A 27,961-nucleotide genomic window follows, 5' to 3' on the forward strand; every position below is an offset into this window, starting at 1 on the left:
GAAATGGGCTACAGGTGCCGCATTCCCCAGGTCAAGCCACTTTTGAACCAGAAACAGCGGCAGAAGCGCCTGACCTGGGCTACAGAGAAGCAGCACTGGACTGTTGCATGTCATTCGGAAATCAAGGTGCCAGAGTCTGGAGGAAGACTGGGGAGAGGGAAATGCCAAAATGCCTGAAGTCCAGTGTCAAGTACCCACAGTCAGTGATGGTCTGGGGTGCCATGTCAGCTGCTGGTGTTGGTCCACTGTGTTTTATCAAGGGACAGGGTCAATGCAGCTAGCTATCAGGAGATTTTGGAGCACTTCATGCTTCCATCTGCTGAAAAGCTTTATGGAGATGAAGATTTCATTTTTCAGCACGACCTGGCACCTGCTCACAGTGCCAAAACCACTGGTAAATGGTTTACTGACCATGGTATTACTGGGCTCAATTGGCCTGCCAACTCTCCTGACCTGAACCCCATAGAGAATCTGTGGGATATTGGGAAGAGAAGGTTGAGAGACGCAAGACCCAACACTCTGGATGAGCTTAAGGCCGCTATCGAAGCATCCTGGGCCTCCATAACACCTCAGCAGTGCCACAGGCTGATTGCCTCCATGCCACGCCGCATTGAAGCAGTCATTTCTGCAAAAGGATTCCCGACCAAGTATTGAGTGCATAACTGAACATAATTATTTGAAGGTTGACTTTTTTTGTAATAAAAACACTTTTATTGGTCGGATGAAATATGCTAATTTTTTTAGATAGGAAATTTGGGTTTTCATGAGCTGTATGCCAAAATCATCAATATTAAAACAATAAAAGGCTTGAACTACTTCAGTTGGTGTGTAATGAATCTAAAATATATGAAAGTCTAATGTTTATCAGTACATTACAGAAAATAATGAACTTTATCACAATATGCTAATTTTTTGAGAAGGACCTGTATATATTCCTGCGTGGTGTATTTAAATTTGCAACATATCTTAACCAATGGATTATATAATATGTCATCTATGTGTAACAGTGTGTCGATATATATATATATATATATATATATATATATACACATATACACACACACACACACACACACACAGGTCCTTCTCCAAAAATTAGCATAATGTGATAAAGTTCATTATTTTCTGTAATAAACATTAGACTTTTATATATTTTAGATTCATTACACACCAACTGAAGTAGTTCAAGCCTTTTATTGTTTTAATATTGATGATTTTGGCATACAGCTCATGAAAACCCAAAATTCCTATCTAAAAAAAGTTGCATATCATGAAAAGGTTTTCTAAACGAGCTATTAACCTAATCATCTGAATCAACTAATTAACTCTAAACACCTGCAAAAGATTCCTGAGGCTTTTATAAACTCCCAGTTTGGTTCATTACTCAAAACCGCAATCATGGGTAAGACTGCCGACCTGACTGCTGTCCAGAAGGCCATCATTGACACCCTCAAGCAAGAGGGTAAGACACAGAAAGAAATTTCTGAACGAATAGGCTGTTCCCAGAGTGCTGTATCAAGGCACCTCAGTGGGAAGTCTGTGGGAAGGAAAAAGTGTGGCAGAAAACGCTGCACAACGAGAAGAGGTGACCGGACCCTGAGGAAGATTGTGGAGAAGGACCGATTCCAGACCTTGGGGGACCTGCAGAAGCAGTGGACCGAGTCTGGAGTAGAAACATCCACATGCGTGTGCAGGAAATGGGCTACAGGTGCTGCATTCCCCAGGTCAAGCCACTTTTGAACCAGAAACAGCGGCAGAAGCGCCTGACCTGGGCTACAGAGAAGCAGCACTGGACTGTTGCTCAGTGGTCCAAAGTACTTTTTTCGGATGAAAGCAAATTTTGCATGTCATTCGAAAATCAAGGTGCCAGAGTCTGGAAGAAGACTGGGGAGAGGGAAATGCCTGAAGTCCAGTGTCAAGTACCCACAGTCAGTGATGGTCTGGGGTGCCATGTCAGCTGCTGGTCCACTGTGTTTCATCAAGGGCAGGGTCAATGCAGCTAGCTATCAGGAGATTTTGGGGCACTTCATGCTTCCATCTGCTGAAAAGCTTTATGGAGATGAAGATTTCATTTTTCAGCACGACCTGGCACCTGCTCACAGTGCCAAAACCACTGGTAAATGGTTTACTGACCATGGTATTACTGTGCTCAATTGGCCTGCCAACTCTCCTGACCTGAACCCCATAGAGAATCTGTTGGATATTGGGAAGAGAAAGTTGAGACGCAAGACCCAACACTCTGGATGAGCTTAAGGCCGCTATCGAAGCATCCTGGGCCTCCATAACACCTCAGCAGTGCCACAGGCTGATTGCCTCCATGCCACGCCGCATTGAAGCAGTCATTTCTGCAAAAGGATTCCCGACCAAGTATTGAGTGCATAACTGAACATAATTATTTGATGGTTGACTTTTTTTGTATTAAAAACACTTTTCTTTTATTGGGTTTTCATGAGCTGTATGCCAAAATCATCAATATTAAAACAATAAAAGGCTTGAACTACTTCAGTTGGTGTGTAATGAATCTAAAATATATGAAAGTCTAATGTTTATCAGTACATTACAGAAAATAATGAACTTTATCACAATATGCTAATTTTTTTAGAAGGACCTGTATACAGTACAGACCAAAAGTTTGGACACACCTTCTCATTCAAAGAGTTTTCTTTAATTTCATGACTGAAAATTGTAGATTCACACTGAAGGCATCAAAACTATGAATTAACACATGTGGAATTATATACATAACAAAAAAGTGTGAAACAACTGAAAATATGTCATATTCTAGGTTCTTCAAAGTAGCCACCTTTTGCTTTGATTAATGCTTTGCACACTCTTGGCATTCTCTTGATGAGCTTCAAGAGGTAGTCACCTGAAATGGTCTTCCAACAGTCTTGAAGGAGTTCCGAAAGATGCTTAGCACTTGTTGGCCCTTTTGCCTTCACTCTGCGGTCCAGCTCACCCCAAACCATCTCGATTGGGTTCAGGTCGGGTGACTGTGGAGGCCAGGTCATCTGGCGCAGCACCCCATCACTCTCCTTCACGGTCAAATAGCCCTTACACAGCCTGGAGGTGTGTTTGGGGTCATTGTCCTGTTGAAAAATAAATGATGGTCCAGCTAAACGCAAACCGGATGGAATAGCATGCCGCTGCAAGATGCTGTGGTAGCCATGCTGGTTCAGTATGCCGTCAAATTTTGAATAAATCCCCAACAGTGTCACCAGCAATGCACCACCACACCATCACACCTCCTCCTCCATGCTTCACGGTGGGAACCAGGCATGTAGTGTCCATCCGTTCACCTTTTCTGCGTCGCACAAAGACACGGTGGTTGGAACCAAAGATCTCAAATTTGGACTCATCAGACCAAAGCACAGATTTCCACTGGTCTAATGTCCATTCCTTGTGTTCTTTAGCCCAAACAAGTCTCTTCTGCTTGTTTCCTGTCCTTAGCAGTGGTTTCCTAGCAGATATTCTACCATGAAGGCCTGATTCAGTTGTTCTAGAGATGTGTCTGCTCCGAGAACTCAGTGTGGCATTGACATGGTCTCTAATCTGAACTGCTGTCAACCTGCGATTTCTGAGGCTGGTGACTCGGATGAACTTATCCTCCGCAGCAGAGGTGACTCTTGGTCTTCCTTTCCTGGGGCGGTCCGGTCCGCATGTGAGCCTTTTTCTTTGTAGCGCTTGATGGTTTTTGTGACTGCACTTGGGGACACTTTCAAAGTTTTCCCAATTTTTCGGACTGACTGACCTTCATTTCTTAAAGTAATGATGGCCACTAGTTTTTCTTTACTTAGCTGCTTTATTCTTGCCATAATACAAATTCTAAAAGTCTATTCAGTAGGACTATCAGCTGTGTTTCCACCTGACTTCTCCACAATGCAACTGATGGTCCCAACCCCATTCATAAGGCAAGAAATCCTACTTATTAAACCTGACAGGGCACACCTGTGAAGTTAAAACAATTTCAGGTGACTACCTCTTGAAGCTCATCAAGAGAATGCCAAGAGTGTGCAAAGCAGTAATCAAAGCAAAAGGTGTTTACTTTGAAGAACCTAGAATATGACATATTTTCAGTTGTTTCATACTTTTTTGATAAGTATATAATTCCACATGTGTTAATTCATAGTTTTGATACCTTCAGTGTGAATCTACAATTTTCATAGTCATGAAAATTAAGAAAACTCTTTGAATGAGAAGGTGTGTCCAAACTTTTGGTCTGTACTGTATATCTTATCAGATATAACTTTAAATAATTCTGTGCTGGTGAGAAGGTGATAGTGGGTTACACCACCATCTAGTGGTGATTTGTTGGTACTGCGTCAATTTATCGATCCATTGATCTTATGTCTGTTTTATATTGGATTTTTACTCATTTATAAATAAATTACATATATTTTACATAATTGATTGCCCCTTTGTTTTCAATAATTGCATAAATTAAATTTAGAGTCTCAAGATAAAAGAAAAAAGGCGTTTTATGTCCGACTAGTGGATTTCCTGACTGATTTCCATATTTTATTGACATTTTATCTCTTATATAAAATATTTATATTTTATATAAAAGATATACTTTGACAAGATTGGCGAAGAAATGGTTCCATGACAATGAATAAGAGTTGCTTGATTGGCCCCCACAGTCCCCAGAGCTCAACCCAATCAAACACTTGTGTTGAAGAAAAAGCTGTATTCGTAACCAAGTGAGTCGAACAGGAGGCATGAACATTGGGAACATGTAGAAGAGACCTAGGAACAGATTTTGGTTGAGACATGCTTAAATCTTATCGAGAGCATGCTCAGAAGGAGTCAGGAAGTGTTGAAAGCCAAAGGTGGATTTACAAAATACAGACAAAATTTAAATTTAGAATTTTAGGAGCAAAACAGTAACAATGCAGGTACCTGACAATCTGCATAACTATTCATATGCTAAATAGCTGCAAGTCCAATTTATGTATGAGATAGCCAAGATGATTGTCTATAAAATGATGGTGGTCTCACGTATCAGCACCTTATGTTGGACATATTTGCCTGGAAATACTGTCAACTTATATCTTCACAGAAGGCTCAAAACACAGTCTGAACAGATTGGTATATAGAAATGTGCTGGCACACTCATGTGGTGAAACAATGGGATAGATCTTTGTATAAAAATGATATTTGCACAAATAAAAACAGGGAAAATCTTTTATGATGATTTTTCCTGTTTTTATTTGTGCAAATAAATATAATTTTTATACAATCAAAGATACGGTACTCTTATATTCCATTGTTTCACCACATGAGTGTGCCATCACATTTCTATATACCAATCTGTTCAGACTGTTTTTGGGTGTACTGGTGATTGAGCACCTCTAGCCATAATACTAGATTTGTGAGCCACTGAATAACTACAGTCTGAACAGAGTAAGCTATCAGCACAACAAAAGAGTTCTTAAAGTAGCCTATACTTTGTGAATGGGGGTTGCAGGCTATATTTACCTTATACAGCAACTAAAGAGATATTCCCATCTGAACATTTATGTAAATATCTGATAAGAGTGTCCCAGAGGACAGACCCGCACCTATATCTAGAACTGGACCCAGTCAAGAGCTGCTGTAAATATAGAGCAGGTCGCGCATGCGGAGCTCTCTCAGTTCACTGCTATAGTTCTTACAAAAATAGCAGTTTGCAGTGAATGGAAAGACATGCAAGCATGAGTCTCCTCTCCATTCCCCATGGCACAAGATGGGGTTCTTGAGATAGAAGCGGATCCCAGAGGCGGCACCCACACCTTTCATCCATGTATGGCATATCCTGTGAGCATGTCATAAATCTCCAGTTTGCAATTGTTGAAATCGATGATTCAATAAACGTGCTAACACATTTAATAACTAGGCAAAAAACACAAATCATTAGAAAAGAAAGACGACATGATCTTACAAGCACAGTCAGCAACAGAGCCTGGGTTTTAGGATCAGTCAGAACTTCCTCATCCAAGAGCACATTTGACTCAGAGACTGATACTTTCCGCAAGTGAGGATGTTGTTGAGGGGATGATATTCTTGGTGTATCTGAAAATTGAAATAAAACCAAGACTTGGGATGTAAAGCATCAGGTAATGGAGAGTTCGGCTGACAGCTATCTCAAGTGACGGGACAATTTTAGGCCTCATTGACTATTAGTGGCAGAAGTGTAAATATGGCAGGCACGACAAGACGACCAGTCACCACAAAATGCAGTGCAATCTGCTGGCAGCATGTTAAAGAGCAGGAGGAGCAGAGCAGATTGATATATGCAGTAATTTATCTGGGAAATATTTAGTAAAACTTGTATTTTATACACTTAAAGGGAGTCTGTCAGCAGATTTACCCCTTTTTAACAGTTGCCATTATGCTGTAGCCGCAAAACAGACTATTAACACAGTACCTTGATACGCTTTGGTGGACTTTTAAATCTGCCAAAAACGAACTTTGATGAGGGCTCGCAAGTGCCCAGGGCGGAGTCCACCGTGTTGGAGCCCAGGCAGCTCTGCCTCTTCGGCTCTTATCCCCGCCCAGCCTCCTCCTCTGCTCGCCTATCTGTTGTCTCTCCCCCTCAGCGAGATCCCGCGCCGACGCGATGACTTCCTTGGTCGGGGCATGCGCATAAGCTACTGCGATGCCGTGTCAGCAATGGGCATTGCAGTGCGCATGCCCCGGCCAAGGAAGTTATCGCATCGGCGCGGGATCTCGCTGAGGGGGAGAGACAACAGATAGGCGAGCAGAGGAGGAGGCTGGGCGGGGATAAGAGCCGAAGAGGCAGAGCTGCCTGGGCTCCAACACGGTGGACTCCGCCCTGGGCACTTGCGAGCCCTCATCAAAGTTCGTTTTTGGCAGATTTAAAAGTCCACCAAAGCGTATCAAGGTACTGTGTTAATCGTCTGTTTTGCGGCTACAGCATAATAGCAACTGTTAAAAAGGGGTAAATCTGCTGACAGACTCCCTTTAAATTTCAGCTATTTCTGATCTCAGTTGTACACAGGAGATGTGTCATTAGTAATTGATAGCATTCTCTGTGTAAGTGTGTATACAGAGATAGCAGTCAGTCCCTGAAAACAGTACATGGGGGGAGGTATTATCACTGATTGATAGCATTCTCTGTGTAAGTAACATAGTACATAAGGACGAAAAAACTAGATTTTTGTATAACTTACCAGTAAAATCTCTTTCTCGCTCTTCCTTGGGGGACACAGGAAACCTTGGGTATAGCTCAACTTCCTAGGAGGCGTGACACCAAGTGAAAACTGTTAAGCCCCTCCTCCAGCAGCTATACCCTCAGCCTGGAGAGAGAGAGACTACCAGTTGCATGTCCAAGTAGTGAAAGAATGGCAATGACCAACCATGTAAAACCAAACAAGTCAACTACCCGACAGGGGCAACTTAACCGAAACAGTAAACCAGAACAATGGGTGGGTGCTGTGTCCTCCAAGGAAGAGCGAGAAAGATTTTACTGGTAAGTTATACAAAAATCTCGTTTTCTCGCTCAATTCCTTGGGGGACACAGGAAACCTTGGGACGTTCAAGAGCAGTCCAAGAGGGGAGGGACTACAGCCCAAGGCGAAACCACCGGAGGTATCAAGAAACCGCCGCCTGCAAGACCAGGCGGCCCAAAGCAGCATCCGCCGATGCATAGGTGTTCACCCTGTAGAACTTGGTGAAGGTGTGCAAGGAAGACCAAGTGGCTGCCTTACACAGTTGTTCAGCCGAAGCCCGATGCCTCTGAGCTCTAGAGGCACGACCGCTCTGGTAGAATGAGCGGTAGCACCAAAAGGCGTCTCCCTGCCCTTGGCACGGTAAGCCTCGGCAATAGCCATCTTGATGAAGCGGGCAATATACACCCTGGACGCCGCCAGCCCCTTGCGCAGACCCTCCGGAACCACAAAGTTTGTGCGCCGAAAGGGTCCGGTGACTTCCAGATAAATCTTCAGGGCCCTAACAACATCCAGGTGGTGAAGCTCCCGTTCTCGAGGATGAGAAGGAGACAAAGGGAAGGGAGGACGATGTCCTCATTGAGGTGAAAGGCGGAGACCACCTTCGGAAGGAAGGAAACGGACGGAGAACCGCCCTATTCTGGTGGAAGACCAAAAGGGGCTCCGAGCAAGAAAGTGCCGCCAATTCAGACACCCGTCGAAGAAACGTGATGGCCACAAGGAAAATAACCCTGCAGGACAAAAGGCGAAGAGAAACCCTCCGCAACGGCTCGAAGGGGGAGGACTGGAGCGCCTAGAGCACCACATTAAGGTCACAGGGTGGAATGGGAGAGCAATACGGGGGAACAGAATGAGCGACTCCCTGGATAAAGGTTTTGACAGGATCGAGAGGGGCCAAAGGACACTGAAAAAGGATGGAAAGCGCAGAGACCTTACCATTTAACGAGCTGAGACCAAGACCCAGATCCAGACCAGACTGTAAGAAGGACAAGACAGTGGGGAAAAAAAAAACGAAGAGGATGAACATCCAGGTTTTCGAAAAACCCCAGGTAAGACTGCCAAGTCCGGTAGTTAATTCGGGACGAGGCCCGCTTCCGTGCGCGGATCATGGTACGAACCACATCTGCCGGAAAACCCCGCCGCGTTAAAACCGTGGTCTCAATAGCCATGCCGTTTAACTAAGCGACCCTAAATGCTGGTGGAAGATCGGCCCTTGAGAGAGGTGGTCTTCTCAGAGGCAGCGGCCAAGGCGCGTCTCCCAGGAGCAGCATTATGTCGGCGTACCAAGGCCGGCGCGGCCAATCCGGGGCCATCAGGATCGTAGGCATGCCCTCCGTCGCGATCTTCCAGAGAACCCGTGGCAGAAGAGGGAGGGGCGGAAATACGTACAGGAGGGAAAATTCCGAGGCCCCTGAGGGATTGGACATGTTGGCAAAAATTGTATGGCCGTCCAGGCTAGGGGTTGCTGGCACTAGGAAGGGGTTAGCAGTCCTACCAGACCGAAGACCTCAGGGCAGTCAGCGGAAGCAAACAACAGGAGCAGAGACACGATCTCTCCTCAGGGAAGAAGCGGCAGCAGTGTTATGCTGGTCTCCTGGGATGATCAAAAGGCAGGGATTAGAGAGGAGCGGGAAGTGAAGCCCTGCCTGCTTCGTTCACACACGCGATTTAAATACATATAAGGCCGGAAGTGACGGCCTGCGGCGCAGTAATGGCGCCGATTATTCCCATGTAAACATATATACATATGGAGAAGGGGGCGGTCTGTGGCGCAGTAACAAGGTATGCCGCCACAGAGGTACTGGCCGTACCGGCAGGAAGAGCGACACCGCGACCTGCTGTGCGGCCGTCGCAATGCCGGCCGGCAGTGAAAGGGTGCTGTCCGTCCGATGCAGAGGCAGGCTTAGCCTGCCGGCGATTTCTGGGTGCCACTGCTGCTGTATCTGCGGCGATCTGAGGGACTCCTCCAGTAAGGACACTTCCCCCCCCTGCCCACTGTCTCTCGCCCCTGAGAGAAGCAGAGCCTGCATCAGCTGTATATCGCCCGTCTTAGGGGAGTGGGGGCTCTCTGTAGCCCCAGAACTTCTGCATCCAGCGTCAGTGAAAGGAGGCCTTGGGTGCAGGAAAGGAGGGGAGGGGTGGGGGGGAGGGAGCAGGAGCAGGGCTGGAACAGCAGGAAGCTGGAGAGGGGCTTGGCGTGCGGGCGACCCTTACGCTGGCGGGATGCAGGCGAGCTAGGCTGGCCTGGTCCTCCTTGTCTTCTGTAGGGGAGGCAGCAGTGCGGATGGCCGGCACTGGCGCAGCTCGACCCCGGGAGAAACAGAGAGGTCCAGGCGTCACTGTTGTCCCTGTGAAAAATAGAAAAATAAAAAATTCAAATAAAAAAATTAAAATGAAGGAGAAAGAACAGCCCTGCAGCTCAGGGAGTGTCTTGCCTCCTTGGACACTAAGCAAAAACTGGTAGTCTATCTCTCCAGGCTGAGGGTATAGCTGCTGGAGGAGGGGCTTAACAGTTTTCACTTGGTGTCACGCCTCCTAGGGAGTTGAGCTATACCCAAGGTTTCCTGTGTCCCCCAAGGAATTGGGCGAGAAAGGACATTTGTCCATCCAGTTTGGCCTGTTATCCTGCAAGTTGTGTATACATAGATAACTGTCAGTCACCGATAGCTGTACATTTGGGGAGGGGGGGGGGGGGTATCAGTGATTGATAGCATTCTCTGTGCAAGTGTGTATACATAGATAGCTGTCAGTCACTAATAACTGTACACAGGGGAGTGTTATCAGTGATTGATAGCATTCTCTGTATAAGTGTGTATACAGAAATAGTTGTTAGATACTGATAGTTGTATACAGGGGAGGTATTATCAGTGATTGAAAGCATTCTCTGTGTAAGTGTGTATAAATAGATAACAGTCAGTCACTGATAGCTGTACACTGGGGAGGTGTTATCAGGAATTGATAGCATTCTATGTGTATGTGTGTATACAGAGTTAACCGTCAGCTGTACACGGGGAGGTGTTACCAGTAATTGATGGCGTTCTATGTGTAAGTGTGTATACAGAGATAACCGTCAGTCTGATGGTTATACACGGGTGGTTTTAAGTATACAAAGAGCAGAAAAATAAATGTATAAATTACAAGTTATGATGAATCTTTTCCAATTAACTGTATATCCATCTGCTCAGCTCCTCCAGCTCTATAACATGCTGCCTGCAGACTGCACTGCATTTCATGGTGACAGGTTCTCTTTTCAAGAAAGCAAACAAAGACAAGGAAATAATCCACACGCATGCATTTAACAAAATCAGCAATACCAATACTGAGAGATGCGTAGGGGGCGAGTGTACAGATTTTATTTTGCGGTTTCACTATTTTCAGTACGTAGGATACTCACCAATGTCATAATCATTCTCTGCTACTCTCCTCATTTTTGGAGGTGTAGTGATGCCAGATTCATTCTCCTGCCTCTTAGGAGCCTTAGTGTCAGATATTAAATGGTCAAAGCTTTTTCTTGTACCTAGAACATGAAGCATAGCTGAATCTAAAGTAAAACTGGATTGTTTTTTGAACACTGGCATTCAATATAACAAATGTGCACCACCCAACCAGATAAAACAGTTGAAACACTAGTAGCTGACCTACCTAGCAGTTTTTTAGTGTTTGCTTGTGATGGTTGCCCCATGTCTAGACTCATAGACTTTCTGGTCCGTGGGCTAACCTGCCCAACAGTGGGGTAGCTTGCAGCTAGGTGCATTCCAGACCCTTTTGGGGATAACCATGGTTGGTTTTCCTTCAGTGTTCTGTAGAATTAAAAATATATAGTAAGTGACAGCAATTATTATGCCGATATCTCAGGTGTGATTTGCATTTCTAAATAAATCTCCCCTTCAAGAATGTATTAAAAGTAAATGTACCACAATATTAAAAGGGAGTCATAATACACACCATATTTTTTGCTTTATAAGATATTTGCCCCAAATGGCAGTGCGTCTTATGTTGTGCATTTTCATACGTATAGAATATTATCTAATGATATTATAACCAAAATGAATGCTCATTGCCTTTAAGAATAAAATCAGCCTGAACCAAAGTTCTATTATATGGCTGAGGAAGCCAAGATCAGTTCATGGCAAGTTCAGTTTATATAAAAATAATTGTGAACATGAACGGACATTTTATTTGAAAGTTATTACTAAAGATATGGTTTTATCTATGGGGAGTACACCAGCTTCCTCAGACATGTCTGTCTGAAGGGAACAAGGTAGTTTCATGGATAATCCATGACGTGATAAGAATTCATATCCTTGAGGCACACCTGCTGTATGAGGTTCAATTTATATATTCATAATTATATTATATATATTTCTGTATGGTATATTCAGTTTACAACATATTTTAACCAATAATTCATATAATGTGGTGTCTATGTGTAACAATGTATCAAAATATATATATATATATATATATATATATATATATATATATATATATTATACCATGCTTTTATCATTTAGAATGTATTGTAGGAAATACAGAGCCATTGAAGTAAGTTTCTGTTAATTGGATTTCTGAGAAGAGTTAACATATATTTCAAAAAGATAGAAGACAGTGACTCCAACAATTCCTGGATATAGGTAATTAAAAGTGTCAGGAAAAGACCTTCCTCAATGATGTATATTAAAAAGGTTATGTGAACGTATTTGGTATTTAGAATTAATTTTTAACTCTCGTGATATTCATCTGCAGTACCACAGTCCCATCTGGAGGCAGATGGACAATATTATATTATTTTATTATTTGTGTTATGCCATATCAGGGGTTAATATGACGTTGTTGTGTTATTAGCATGCGAATACACCCACCTTACCTGACTGGAAATCTCTAATCTAAAGTGGATGATTCTTAGATAAGGGGGGAAATAATTAATTGTGTGCGGAGCAGCAAGAGAGAGCCATTGATCAATTGATCCATCTATCCATTCGTTCAATCAAGACCAAAAGAAACTCAAAAAGAAAACTTTACCAGAAAAAAACTTTACTAGGAAAGTTCTTGAGAACTGGTCCCATCTGAACTCTGTCTACCTTTGACCCGGTAACGTATATTTGTGTTTACTGTTCATGATATTAATAAGATATTTCTCTCGGTATATAGCCAAGAGTTCCCATACTGTGGGAATATATAGTGTTAGGCGCCTGCAGAATGCTGATTATTCTCTTAGCAAAGATGTTAATGGAAGATCTGACATTATTTGAAAAGAGGACTAAAACCCTTGGAAAGTTATTTTCCATAGTCTGATTGCCGAGCTGAATATTTTATCATATTAATATCATATATTTTTGATTGGTCATAGGAAAACAGAGTCATGGGATAACCGTTATTTTCCTGTATAATCCGTGTTTTATTGTTATAGCCCGTTTGATAAACAGAAGATCCAAAGTTTCTTTTGGTATACGAGTCTGTTTGTTAAAGGTATGACACTGGTTGTCATAAATCACTAAGTCACACTGTGCTGATCAGATAGGGGTGTGTTAGCACCACCGTGTGGTACATTTTGGGTATGATTTTGTAACTTCATTATTTGTTTTGCAATTGTATTGATTTTATATTCTTTGTTTGATATTAAACAATATATATATATTTTGCATATACAATTGTCCCTTTGTTTCACTGCTTGCACAAATCAAATTAAGATACTCGATAAAAAGAACGTAGAGGCGTGTTTATGTCCGCCTGAAGGATAATATAATTTTTATGTTTTTTTATCCTCTCTTTTATTTGAAGATTCTTTTTATGTAGGAGATATATGACACTTATAAAGCAGATACTAGTGAGTGCTTTCATTATGAGGTTCCAGTGCAGCGGGCCTGGAGGAAAACCAGGGAGTGGTGAGTACAGGAGAAAGTGCCGGATCTGTAGAGTGGCGGCAGAGCAGAAGTAAGGTCATTTATTTATTTAATCTCCGATGGGGTTCTGATCTGAGGTTTTGATCAGTGCTCTAATCCGGGTCTGATATAGGGGTATGATCTGAGGTATGATATGGGGGTCTAAAAATTAAGTTTCATGAGGAATGGGGGTTTGATCTGAAGTTTCATGAGGAATGGGGGTTTGATCTGAAGTTTCATGAGGAATGGGGGATTGATCTGAAGTTTCATGAGGAATGGGGGTTTGATCTGAAGTTTCATGAGGAATGGGGGTTTGATCTGAAGTTTCATGAGGAATGGGGGTTTGATCTGAAGTTTCATGAGGAATGGGGGTTTGATCTGAAGTTTCATGAGGAATGGGGGTTTGATCTGAAGTTTCATGAGGAATGGGGGTCTGATCTGAAGTTTCATGAGGAATGGGGGTCTGATCTGAAGTTTCATGAGGAATGGGGGTCTGATCTGAAGTTTCATGAGGAATGGGGCTCTGATCTGAAGTTTCATGAGGAATGGGGCTCTGATCTGAAGTTTCATGAGGAATGGGGCTCTGATCTGAAGTTTCATAAGGAATGGGGCTCTGATCTGAAGTTTCATGAGGAATGGGGCTCTGATCTGAAGTTTCATGAGGAATGGGGGTCTGATCTGAAGTTTCATGAGGAATGGGGGTCTGATCTGAAGTTTCATGAGGAATGGGGGTCTGATCTGAAGTTTCATGAGGAATGGGGGTCTGATCTGAAGTTTCATGAGGAATGGGGGTCTGATCTGAAGTCTCAAGACTGGGGGGCTTATCGGAGGTATGATGAAAAATATTTGTTTTCTTATTTTCCACCTCTAAAACATGTTGTGCTTTATTATCAGGTGCATCTTATTAAGTGAAAAATACTGTATATTATTTATTCATTTTTACTAAATACACCTATTTACTGAAAGATACACTTTAACCACTTGTCTGATCTGCTGCTCAGCTCCGTAAACAGCTGTTTCAAAGATGTGTTTTACAGTAGGAAGAAACTATATGCTTGAATAGGAAGGAGTAGTCCCATTGAAGTGAATGGGGCAGCTTATAATTACACCTGCTCGTGGCTGCAATGTCGATGGTGAGCAGGTAAACAAACAAAGAAGGGTAGGCAGCACTCGCACGAGGACAGCCTTCTCTTCAAACAGCTGATCAGTGGGAGTGTCGGACCCCACCAATCTGATATTGATGACCTATCCTAAGTATAGGCTATGCAAAATAGAAGCCACAGCAGCATGGACATGCTGCTGTGGCTTCTATTTTGCATAGCCTGTTGTTGGACCGCCTTGGATCTGGGGTTCCTTGCCCAGCTGCTGCATTATACCATCATGCTCTACACAAGCCGTATGAAGTGCTGCTCTTAATACTTTTTTCTACTATCCTAAGAATAGGTCATCAATATTAAAATTCCGGAAAACTCCTTTAATCTAAAACCAGAGGTAAATAATGTTATTTTCAGATTATAATTTACTTATTAAGCGTTCTCGCAACTTTATTGTATAGTACTGATGACCTGCAAAAAATATAGATGGTAAAACAACCTGCAAGTGGGGTCACTGTGGTGCATCGGATATGTATCCATAGGAACATTTTCCATTGAAACATCTGTAAGCAGCAGTGATTTTCTGTGTTTCAAACTGCAGCGACTCCTCACCTCTTCAGACACTGTAAGCAAAGCTACAAATAACCAAGAATATATCATTAGAACATGCCCTTAAATGGAAAAGTATAATAAAAATTCACATGCAATTTAATTATCTTTTACAATTTTAAAAAAAAAATCACAAGTTGATTTTACAGATTCTGGCATGCTTCAGATTTGAAAGAATGCAAAAAGTAAATTGGGTTTTCTAAAACCCCAATCACATGCATTGTGAGTGTTAGGCCTCATGCACACGACAGTTTTTTTTCACGGCCCGCAAAAACGGGGTCCGTGGGTCCGTGATCCGTGACCGTTTTTTCGTCCGTGGGTCTTCCTTGATTTTTGGAGGATCCACGGACATGAAAAAAAAGTCGTTTTGGTGTCCGCCTGGCCGTGCGGAGCCAAACGGATCCGTCCTGAATTACAATGCAAGTCAATGGGGACGGATCCGTTTGATGTTGACACAATATGGAGCCATTTCAAACGGATCCGTCCCCATTGACTTTCAATGTAAAGTCTGGAGTTCTTTTATACCATCGGATTGGAGTTTTCTCCAATCCGATGGTATATTTTAACTTGAAGCGTCCCCATCACCATGGGAACGCCTCTATGTTAGAATATACTGTCGGATATGAGCTACTTCGTGAACCTCAGATCCGACAGTATATTCTAACACAGAGGCGTTCCCATGGTGATGGGGACGCTTCAGGTTAGAATACACTACAAACTTTGTACAAGACTGCCCCCTGCTGCCTGGCAGCACCCGATCTCTTACTGGGGGGATATGATAGCACAATTAACCCCTTTAGGTGCGGCACCTAAAGGGGTTAATTGTACTATCATATTCCCCTGTAAGAGATCAGGGCTGCCAGGCAGCAGGGGGCAGCCCCCCCCCCCCCCCTCCCCAGTTTGAATATCGTTGGTGGCACAGTGTGCCCCCACCATCGCCCCCCCTCCCTCCCTCTATTGTATTAAATCGTTGGTGGCACAGTGTGCCAACCACCATCGGCCTCCCTCCATTGTATTAAATCGTTGGTGGCACAGTGTGCCAACCACCATCGGCCCCCCTCCCTCCCTCTATTGTATTAAATCGTTGGTGGCACAGTGTGCCAACCACCATCGGCCCCCCCCCCTCCCTCTATTGTATTAAATCGTTGGTGGCACAGTGTGCCAACCACCATCGGCCCCCCTCCCTCCCTCGATTGTATTAAATCGTTGGTGGCACAGGGTGCCAACCACCATCCCCCCCCCCCCCCTCCCTCTATAGCAGTAACATTGGTGGCAGTGTGCGGTCTCAACAGTAGAAGATTCATACTTACCTGCTTGCTGCTGCGATGTCTGTGTCCGGCCGGGAGCTCCACCTACTGGTAAGTGAAAGGTCTGTGCGGCGCATTGCTAAAGAACTGTCACTTACCAGTAGGAGGAGCTCCCGGCCGTTCACAGACATTGCAGCAGCAAGCAGGTAAGTATGAATCTTCTACTGTTGAGACCGCACACTGCCACCAATGTTACTGCTATAGAGGGAGGGGGGGGGGGGGCGATGGTGGTTGGCACACTGTGCCACCAACGATTTAATACAATAGAGGGAGGGAGGGGGGCCGATGGTGGTTGGCACACTGTGCCACCAACGATTTAATACAATAGAGGGAGGGAGGGGCGATGGTGGGGGCACACTGTGCCACCAACGATATTCAAACTAAGGGGGGGGGGGGTCTGCCCCCTGCTGCCTGGCAGCCCTGATCTCTTACAGGGGAATATGATAGTACAATTAACCCCTTTAGGTGCCGCACCTGAAGGGGTTAATTGTGCTATCATATCCCCCTGTAAGAGATCGGGTGCTGCCAGGCAGCAGGGGGCAGTCTTGTACAAAGTTTGCAGTGTATTCTAACTAGAAGCGTCCCCATCACCATGGGAACGCTTCTGTGTTAGAATATACTGTCGGAAATGAGTTTTCACGAAGTGAAAACTTAGATCAGAAAAAGCTTTTATGCAGACGGATCTTCGGATCCGTCTGTATGAAAGCAACCTACGGCCACGGATGCCAATCTTGTGTGCATCCGTGTTCTTTCACGGACCCATTGACTTGAATGGGTCCGTGAACCGTTGTCCGTCAAAAAAATAGGACAGGTCATATTTTTTTGACGGACAGGATACACGGATCACGGCCTCGGCTGCAAAACGGTGCATTTTCCGATTTTTCCACGGACCCATTGAAAGTCAATGGGTTCGCGAAAAAAAACGGAAAACGGCACAACGGCCACGGATGCACACAACGGTCGTGTGCATGAGGCCTTAAAAGAACATACAAGGAATGAAGCACCTATGACATGTGAAGAGAACTAAAAACAATGCACCTTAAAGAGGACCTTTCACCTCTCCTGACATACCTGTTTTAATAGCTTCATGCATTCCCCATGTAACAACAATTCTGGAGAATCTATTCTTATGACTCTATGATGTGCCATTCCTTTATTATTCATGCTAGAAGTTATTAATGAATTGCTAGCAGTCTGCAGTAAGGGTACAGAGGGGAGGTAACCAGTTGGGGGAGGGGTGTGACTCACTATCTAATTAGGGCTTGCCATTTTCAGACTGTGCAGGGACACCCCCAACTAGTTACCACCCCTCTGTACCCTTACGGCAGACTGCTAGCAATTCATTCATAACTTCTAGTAGAAATAATAAAGGAATGGCACAACATACTGCCATAAGAAAAGATGCCCCAGAATTATTACATGGGGAATGCATGAAGCTATTAAAACAGGCCTGTCAGGAGGGGTGACAGGTCCTCTTTAAGCCCCACTGACTTCACTAGGAGCACTGTCCGTCCAAGACATGCATCTAATTTACAAACTAAAAGGAGGTATAAGCAGAACATCGCTTTATTCAGGCAATAAATGGGGGTCCCAATTCCCAGATCACTGATGATCCGTAAACTAGGACGCTGTACTCAATGAGATAGTATAGTTAGAGAAAAATATACCATTGCGAGCCTATCATGGGTAAATGAGACACAAATATTAAGATAGATTTGCTGTAGCTGAGACTAAAGGAATGCTCCGATTTCACTTCAGATTTTATATGAACCTGACATAAAAGATGGTAGCATGCTCCTTTGGTCTCAGTATGTATGGGCAGGCTCTCCTCAGAAGCACTGAAAATATCTCCGTACATATAGAGTGTATGTCCAAGACAATACGGCAGTGCAGAGACCATATGACTCAGTACTAAAAGGAGCCATACAAGCCTCAAATCAATATAGGTGGACAAGCCCTTTTAGTAGGTACAATAGCAAGACAAACTTCTTACCTGCTAAATAAGCAACACTCTGAGTGTTTACTTCAAACTTATCACAATTCCTGTGTTTGTTCACGAGTGCAAGCAGAGTGTGAAGAATCCGTACTGTCCTTGCCACAGCAGTAGGGGAAGGATGTCGATAGCCTAAGGAAAGTCATTTTGTTAGAACCATTTTTAAAGGGAGTCTTTCACCTAAAATCACCATTATAGAACACTAACTTCAGGATCTCCATCACATTCCCCATATTAGAATGCTACCTTCCATATTGCTGTCCAGGCACAGGAGCGTTTAATGCGCATGTGCCGGCCCGTATATCCCAATCTAGCCGGCCTTGTGCCTCTGCCCATAATGTGGAATAAAATGTGCAGGCGCTGCGAATCTGTTGAACGGCACCGGATTTCTTACTAAGAGGACGACGTAATCAGAAGAACCTAGGAGCAGGCCAGAGGGATGAAAGGGGAGGGGTTTCGTATGAAAGGCACCGAGGGGCCTGGGCACCTGCCGCATGAACGCCGTCCCTGGGCACCTTCAGAAGCTAATTAACAGATTGAATAAAAGTGTTTTTCTGAGAAAATCGACGATGGACAGCAATATAGAAGGTAGCATTCTAATATGGGGACTGTAATGGAGATCCTGATGTTAGTGTTTTATAATGGTGATTTTAGGTGAAAGACTCCCTTTAAGTCTTAAAGGACTATTCCAGCATGAGTCATTTATCAATTGTTCACTAAATAGGTGATGAACACCAGACTGCTGGGACACCCACCGATTGCCAGAATATGGGACTATGGTATCTAATTCCCCTTAGCCACAAGACCGTGGCTATAAAGGAGTCTGAATGGAGCGGCAGCCAGGATACACACTGCCACTCCGATCAAATTCTATGGCACTGGCGATCGGTGTGAATCTGACCTAGAATTTATCGCCTATACAGAAGATAAGTGATGAATGCTTCAGACTGGAATACCCCTCTAATATCTAACATATTTATGTAAATACGAAAATCCTAGTTGATCACAGCACTCTGTCAAATCTGGCTGGTGTGGGTGCTCGGCAGGGGTTTGTTCCTGGCTCCACCTCCTGGAACTCAATTTGTGTCAAACAATTTAGACAGCACTCCAATTTTTGTAATGCTTGGTTTTTATTTGCCGGACATGGTGGTACACAAAGCAACGTTTTGGGCACAAAGGATGCCCTTTGTCAGGCAGAAACGTGTCCACTGGACCGAGGGAAGAGCCGGCGCTGACCTCGGTCCAGTGAACACGTGACGAAGGGCATCCTATGTGCCCGAAACGTTGCTTTGTGTATCACCATGTCCGGCCAATAAAAAACAATTAAGCATTACAAAAATTGGAATGCTGTCTGATATTGCTTGACATATCTATATGTAGAATTCTAACATTTCTATTCATGCAGAATGGCCAGGGCTGCAGCTGAGCGACAGGGAAAGTTAGGTCTGTGCTGCTGTGGGAGTAACTGTTTAATAAGAAAGCTACTCATTTCCTGCTTTAAGCTACTCATGGGGCTTACAGGGAACCTGTCACCTCCAAAATGCATGTAAACCCACCAGCAGTACCTCAGAGTAGCCTGCAGTATGAAACTAATAATTTTTCATCCTGCTGTCTGATGCTGTATAAGGTAAGAAAACGATCTTTTATCCTCCATTCGCACTAATTTGCATGTCCGCTTGAAGTCAAGGGGGCAGCGGCCTCCTTGCTTCAAGTCAAGGTAACCACGCCCCCTCTTGCCTTTGAGTGACAGCCCGCAATTTTGCTTCACTTTCCCAAGTTGCGCGCATGCGCGGTGCCCTCCGTTTTACTGCACGATCGCAGAGGTACTGCTGGCGGATTTACATGCATTTAGGAGGCGACAGGTTTCTTTTAAGGGCACATCCTAGAAAATGCCACCCCTTTAAAGGAGGGGAATAATAAGAGGGTAAATAAATAAAAAAAACTCACATAAAACCATTATGACAGAGCGTGTAAGACTCAACTACACTTCTTGGCATGGGCATTAACTACATTAAATACTCTGAACACATCACAAAACACATCGCTCTTAATCTACGTACCTTTTAGCAAGTGCCCAACTAGTGCAAAGTTAAAGTTAGAGTTGAAATTGAGGCCAACAAAATGGTCCATTTGTTTACAATGCCATTCCTCTAGAGGATTGCGGATTTCCATAAAGACTTCTTCTGGACTCTACCAAACAGAAGAAGCAGCATTCCATTATATGTACTAGTCAGCCATATGCCTCCCTCCATATTAAAGCATTATACAGCGTTCATCTTTGAAATTAAAAAATCATTTGCAAATATCACAGGTAAAGATCTCCTCTAACAAGAAAAAGGATCCATTGCTTTAATATTTAGCATATGACCCCGAGCTCAGAAAATAATCACTCTACTCTGTGGGCAGAATATGAAGAGGATTTTGCGTACTGCAGATGGTTTCTTCAATTCAATACATAGATTGTTTCTTCCTCAAAACTACATCCTATTTTGTGTGCAAATCACTTCTACAAAAGACGTGGTGAACGCTAATATAAAAGGTAACATTCAGATGCCCTGGAAGGAAAGATCTCGCGCACAAGTCAGGTGCTTACGGCCGTGCAGGCATCACGGCCGACATTTCTTGAGAATACTGATCATCCAGAAACGTTTAAAACACACATACAGCATTTCCACAGGGAAGGTCGGCTGGGATTAAGAGGCTTCGGCACATAACAGAAGCCAAAACATTGTGCCGGGTCAGCCAATGGATGATCATGTGATCGGGTGATGCGGTCTATCGGGGTTCAGTCATTCTGACTGTAAATAATAACGCATACAGTGCTATTCTTGAAATGAAAGTATGGAAATCCTGATAGATCCCTGACACGTGAGTATAGCTGTACCGCTCTAATATTTTGGCTGTATTTGCCCAAAATCAATTATCAATTGCGTAAAGACATGATGATTACTGGGATCTGACAATGCTTTCATACCAAATGTGAGCATGCCTAAGGGCTCTTTCACACCTGCGTTCTTTTCTTCCGGCATAGAGTTCCGTCGTCGGGGCTCTATGCCGGAAGAATCCTGATCAGTTTTATCCTAATGCATTCTGAATGGAGTGAAATCCGTTCAGGATGTATCAGGATGTCTTCAGTTCCGGAACGGAACATTTTTTGGCCGGAGAAAATACCGCAGCATGCTGCGCTTTTTGCTCCGGCCAAAAATCCTGAAGACTTGCCGCAAGGCCGGATCCGGAATTAATGCCCATTGAAAAGGCATTGATCCGGATCCGGCCTTAAGCTAAACGTCGTTTCGGCGCGTTGCCGGATCCGACGTTTAGCTTTTTCTGAATGGTTACCATGGCTGCCAAGACGCTAAAGTCCTGGCAGCCATGGTAAAGTGTAGTGGGGAGCAGCATACTTACCGTCCGTGCGGCTCCCGAGGCGCTCCAGAGTGACGTCAGGGCGCCCCACGCACATGGATGATGTGATCGCATGGCACGACATCCATGCGCATGGGGCGCTCTGACGTCACTCTGGAGCGCCCCGGGAGCCGCACGGACGGTAAGTATACTGCTCCCCCGCTCCCCGCTCCTACTATGGCAACCAGGACTTTAATAGCATCCTGGGTGCCATAGTAACACTGGAAGCATTTTGAAGACTGATCCGTCTTCAAATGCTTTCAGTACACTTGCGTTTTTCCGGATCCGGCGTGTAATTCCGGCAAGTACACGCCGGATCCGGACAACGCAAGTGTGAAAGAGGCCTAAGCACTTCACCACGTTGGTTATACACACGTGACGGCAGTTTGCTTACCTTGTCATTAAATACTCGAAGGCTGTCTAATGTGTGCAGGTTTTGTTCCAGAAGAGCTGTACCCGCCGAATACAAACTAACTTCATCCAGCTGCAGTACTGCCATAGCCACCCAAAAGAGGGCTTTGTGCATAGGGGAATCCTAGGATGATGGTGACAAGTCAGTAATGCACAGCAGCAGACTCCGGCATACTACATACACCCTTAGGGTCCATTCACACATCCGTCGTGTATTGCGGATCCGTAATACACCCGGCCGGCGGCCTCCATAGAACAGCCTAATCTTGTCCGCAATTGCGGACAAGAATAGGACATGTTCTATATTTTGCGGGGCCGCGGCACGGAAATGGGGACAGCACACTGTGTGCTGTCCGCATCTTTTCTGTCCCCATAGAGAATGAATGGGTCCGCATCCGGAACAGATGCGGACCCATTTGCAGACGTGTAAATGGACCCTTAAGGCTACATTCACACGACCGTGTTTTGTGGTCTGCAAATTGCGGATCCGCAAAAGAAAACGGATGACGTTCCATAAGGCATCCATTTTTTTTTTTTTGCGGATCCATTGTAACAATGAAAAACAGACAAGAATAGGACATGTTCTATCTTTCTTGCGGGGCTACGGAACGGACATACAGATAGCACACGGTGTGCTGTCCGCAATTTTTGTGGACCCATTGAAATGAATGGGTCCGCATCTTATCCGCAAAATATAAATAAAGCAGGTTATCTGCTTTATTTATATTGATGACCCATCCTCAGGACATCAACAGCAGTGAACAGATGTAATAACAAGAATCCGTCCCATTCACTTCTATGGGACGGCTTAGGTGTATTTACACCTGCTCACCGCTGTGGGTGCGACAGCAAGAAGGTAAATAATGATAGGAAGGTAGCGCTTGCACTGAGAGCCGCCTTCTCCTCAAGTAGCTGATCGTCGGGGGTGCCGGGTATCGGACCCCCGCCGATCTGATATTGATGACCTATCCTGAAGATAGGTCATCAATATAAATAAAGAGAACAACCCCTTTAAACTACAGCCATTATAAAGATAATTTCAATTTACTACTTGGATGACCCCTTTAAGACAATACAGATACAATAACTCTCCTGAGCCTTGGGACAGCCCAACGGTTTAAGACACCAGCACACCTGTAGAATGGTTCTATACCATTCAAGTAGTCCCATTATAGAGGCATACTTGGTGAAATACAAGGGCAACTACTGGAGCTCCATATGTTTAGGCAGCAAACATACATATAAATAGAGGCTCTGCTACTGGATAACTACACCAACGATGATTTTATTGCTAAATGCACCAAAACTGCTTTGCTTTAAGGGGTTTTCCGGTTACAATGATTTTTAAGCAAGTGCCTGCAGCTTGCCTGCTGAAACAGAAGATTCGTACTTACTTGCTCCGTGCCACTCCGGCCCTCTGTCCTGCCTCCATCTTCCAGTCCGTGCACCCTATACATCCAGTAAACTGGTTTCAGCGGTGACAAGCGGCTTGAGGCCACATCACTGCTGAAGCCAGTCATTGGCTGGACCATGGCCCATGCACCACCGGATGTAAACAGATGGAGGCAGCGTGGAGCAGGTACGAATGAAGCTTCTGTTTCAGAAGGCAGGCTGCTGATTAAAAATCCTAACTGGAAAACCCCTTTAAAGTAAACTACTGTACCTGGCCAGGTATTTCTAGACCTGCATAGGGCAATACAATGTAATATAGAAACATTCTGCACGTTTCCATTTGCAGGAACGGACATGGCTGGATAGAAAGAAATTAGAAGTATATATTTAGCGGTTTTAGTTAGGTGCAGATGACAAACTACTACTTAACACTTGGTAACTGTAGAAACGAGACTCTTACCTTGTTAAGAAGCGGCTGTAGTTTGGTTAGTGCTATCACAGTGGCTTCTATTAAAACTTGGCTATTGTAATTATCAGGACCTTTTAAGCAGCTTTCAAGTCCCTAAAACAAATACGTTTGATCAAAGATTTTTTATTTTAATAGAAAAAAAAAAAAAAAAGGATCACATTAGATATATTTGGAATTTGTAAGCATATAGAAAACTTAAGAAAGAATCTGAATACATAATTTCATTTCCAAGCACAGATTATGTCAAGCCGATGCAGCCTGTAGGCACTACTGGAGATATAATATACTCCTATGACATTTTCTTCTCAGTTGAACATTGGAAAACATTTATCAGGGGGCTGGACCGAGGAGGGAGTAAAAAAAAAAAAAAAAAAAAAAAAAAAACTCACTTTGTCGCAGTGTCTCAGTTCCATTGCTGCGGCCGTGGACTGGAAGTGGTGACATGGCATATACATGCATGCAGACTGTAAGACCTTCCGGGCAGGGCCCTCCTTTCTTATGTACCAGTCTGTACTCGTCTTGTTCATGCTTATTGCAATTGTCTGTATTGTATATGTGTACCCCTTATAATATGTACATCTCCATGGAATGAATAGCGCTTTAATAATAAAAAATAATAATAATTATGAATGCTGCTGGCAATCAATGGGTACCAAAAGCAGCAGGGAGAGACTGAAGGTGACATTTTTTCGCACTCTTTCGAGCCCCCTGCAAAAAAATTTCCAGTGTTCAAGTCATTCTTTTTTTATGCTTTGATCTGTTTGCTTTATTCCTAATTTATCAGCCCCTGCTTCTCTGTTGTACCAGTGGACTCCACCCTAACTCACAGAATCAGAGTCTTTCATATACATTAGAAATCGGAAGCTCTATCCATTCCTAAGAGATGCTCGATGTGAAAGACTAATGTGGTGGAAACAGAGGCTGATAAATCTATGCTTGGTAAGAAAATTAACACCAATATCAACCCGATCTGCACTTATCCACCGGGGCTTTTTATGCTCTGATGCTCCCCCTTGCCCTTTGCTGCATTGTTTACATTTGGACACCGATAGGCGGAGGCTTCCACCTAGCAGTGATCCCGGTGACATCACTGGCTCTAATGGGCGGTCTTTAGTGCTGTCCTAGCCGTAAAAACAGGCTCGAGGGCCGCCCATTAGTGTCAGAGACATCACCGGATCTCAAGAAAATTCCCTTGCCCTCCGTGATTCAGCGCAGGGCAAGAGGGAGCATTGGAGCGGGTAAAGTTGGTGAACGAATACAGATCTGAACCCGGACAACTCCTTTAATACCTGATGTACATTACCAAACAACATTTTTTTTTCTGGGAGTGCTTCTTGAAGCTAAAGATACAACAGCTTTTCATATAGTACAACAAAGACAACCATAATGATTGTGTATATATGGCACCAACATTCTAATATTTAGAAAGATCGCTACATGTAATTCTGAAATGTATCTGAGGAACTGGGAATAATGACTGAATGAAAGAGCTCTGCAATAAAGGAGCCCTGGTCCATTACTTGTGAACAGGCAGGAGAAGCAAAAACGGTTTGTGAGCACAATGTGATTAATAGGCAAGTTAATAGATTATTTTATTAATATACCTTAGGTGCTGTACTGTTTTCCAGTACTTTCCCTTTGTAATAGACCTGCAATCTGAAATGCAGTGTGCATACACATGTGGTATCTTTGGTGAAGGCATAGTACAGAGTATACCCACAAGTCAAATCGGTACCAGGTCAACAACAGGATGTGGTATCCTGTATAAGTTTCTTCTGATTTAAAACCCATTGCAAACAGACAACACCCCAGTAGATTGCTTACTTTGCTCAGGATGCGAATGATCTGTTTGATCTGTCCATGAGAGACACGTTTGCTGATGCACCCGAACACAACGAGCGCTCGAGGCTGAAGTGATGGATTGTACTGGAATGCAAACCTGTGCGGAGAGAACATTGTGAGAACATATAGAAGACAGACACAAAAGTCCACCAACTTTATAGATCATGGTGCATCTACAAACATACTTTTGAGCAAGCTCAGTCCACTGGTCCAACCACTTGCAATTCGGGATATCTCGCATGCAGGCCTAAAAATGAAACACATGTTAGACTACAACCCCTTTAATTACAACAAAAACATGCTGCTTTCTGATATTAACCCTTTCCGACATCGCGATTTTCCGTTTTTGTTTTTTTGACTCAACTTTCTAATGACACCATTTAATATTGCATAAGATGTAATATGAAATGTCCCTGTAAAACTGACCTATGCCCTTTATTCTCTGGGTCTGTACGATTACAGAGCGATACCACATTTATATAGTTTTTCTTGTCCTTTAATACTTTAAAAAATACAAATAAAAAGTTTTGAAAAAAAAATAATATTTTCTTTTACTCGCCATATTTTGACCCCTGTAACTTTTAAAATTTTATGTCTAAGGAGCTCTATGAGGGCGTATTTTTTGTGCTGTGATCTGTAGTTTTCAGTGATATCATTTTGGAGTGTCTATTACTTTTTATTCAATTTTTTAGGGAGTTGAAGCAAACAAAAACTGCAAATTTTCAAAAAAATGTTTTTCCCATTACGACATTCAGCGCATGGGATAAATTAGTTTATATTTTAATAGTTCAGGCATTCGGGGAAGTGAAGATGACTGATATTTATTGTTTATTTTTATTCTGGGTAAAGGGGGGTGATTTGAATTTATAATATTTTTACATTTAAAAAAATAAAGTTTAGGTCCCAAGGGGACCTCAACATGCAGTGGGCAGATTGCCATTTCTATTCTACAATGGGATTTAATGCATTACTGAATAGAAAGTTCTGTATATGCCAATGTTGTGCTGCCATATGCAGGCCTACATTGGAATATAACTGTGATAGGCATCAGAACCTCCATCAGGCTCTGGCCTTTCACATCCAACAAACTGCTCCCCCGATTGTCGCATGCTTTCAGTTCTCAGAGGCGGTGTCACATTTGACAATGGGATCTCAGGGGTTAAATGCTGATTGCAGATATTAGCCCTGGGTGTCTGCTGTGCGAAACAGCAGAAACTTGGTGTCTGACACTCGCTAAGGTCCGGAGCAGGCACTATCGTTAACAACCCAACATGCGGGTTGGGAAGGGGTTAACAAACAATTCCCTGAAAATATAAAAAGATAACTTTACAGTTATACCTCCATAATTTCTAAAAGTGCTTCTGTAACAGTTTCCAATGACGTCAGAGCAAAGGTCTCTCTTTCGTAAGAACCAGGTGAGAAGGAGCGATCCCGATAACTGGATCGGAACGCTATAACCGCTGCAGACTTGACTTTGCTGATCCCGAAGAGTAGATAGAATTTGGGAAGAGAGAATTCGGTCAGACTGAGCCGCAGTACTTGTTTTGTCTCCTCTGAAAGCAGAACAATTTAAAATAAACCAGTTTGGCATGGCACGTTTATCAGCACTGCCCCAGAACAACAAGGACAGATATTAGAGGGGTAATCCCACACATTCTACTAGGGGCTACTAGACTCAAGAGATTGCAAACATAAAAGACATTCATTTGGAGCCCAGCTCTTCCAGCGTCTCTTAGAACAAACTTAACATGCAGAATTTGACTAATGTAATCATAAAAGTACATACCACTGAAATGCAGCTGTGAGCAAGTGCACAGAGAGTGAATGATATTGATCACAAGTCCATGGGTGGAAGCTCGAAGAGAAAGAGGACCTGTAGCAACCAATAACGTGACAACATGAAAGAGGTAGGGAAGATGGGCAGCCACATCCAATGAGTTGTTAAAAGACAGCATAAGCATGTATCGGGCGAGTATGGCAATATCATCCCACATGAGATGCTGCTCCAGCGTAGGAGTGGGAGAAAGGCAGGTCTTGTCTATTATTTTACACATCCTTCCAATGACCTGGAAGGGAAACGTGATTGTTATTTTATGGATAAATCAACTATTA

The 27,961-nt window shown here is 43.6% G+C and overlaps 1 protein-coding gene across 1 annotated transcript in view; it reads right to left on the reverse strand.

Moving 5' to 3' along the window:
* Nucleotides 1-27,961, reverse strand: part of NF1 (neurofibromin 1) — a 192,512-nt gene that overhangs the window by 16,415 nt on the left and 148,136 nt on the right. The window contains 12 exon segments of the mRNA XM_044285074.1: nt 5,921-6,051; nt 10,843-10,965; nt 11,091-11,248; nt 14,924-15,059; nt 18,334-18,465; nt 20,394-20,523; nt 22,130-22,270; nt 23,999-24,100; nt 25,832-25,946; nt 26,035-26,096; nt 27,188-27,402; nt 27,636-27,915. Of these exon segments, the coding sequence (XP_044141009.1) occupies nt 5,921-6,051; nt 10,843-10,965; nt 11,091-11,248; nt 14,924-15,059; nt 18,334-18,465; nt 20,394-20,523; nt 22,130-22,270; nt 23,999-24,100; nt 25,832-25,946; nt 26,035-26,096; nt 27,188-27,402; nt 27,636-27,915 (1,725 nt within the window).

Source organism: Bufo gargarizans, chromosome 3 (assembly GCF_014858855.1).
Source record: "Bufo gargarizans isolate SCDJY-AF-19 chromosome 3, ASM1485885v1, whole genome shotgun sequence".
Classification (NCBI taxonomy): Eukaryota; Metazoa; Chordata; class Amphibia; order Anura; family Bufonidae; genus Bufo; species Bufo gargarizans.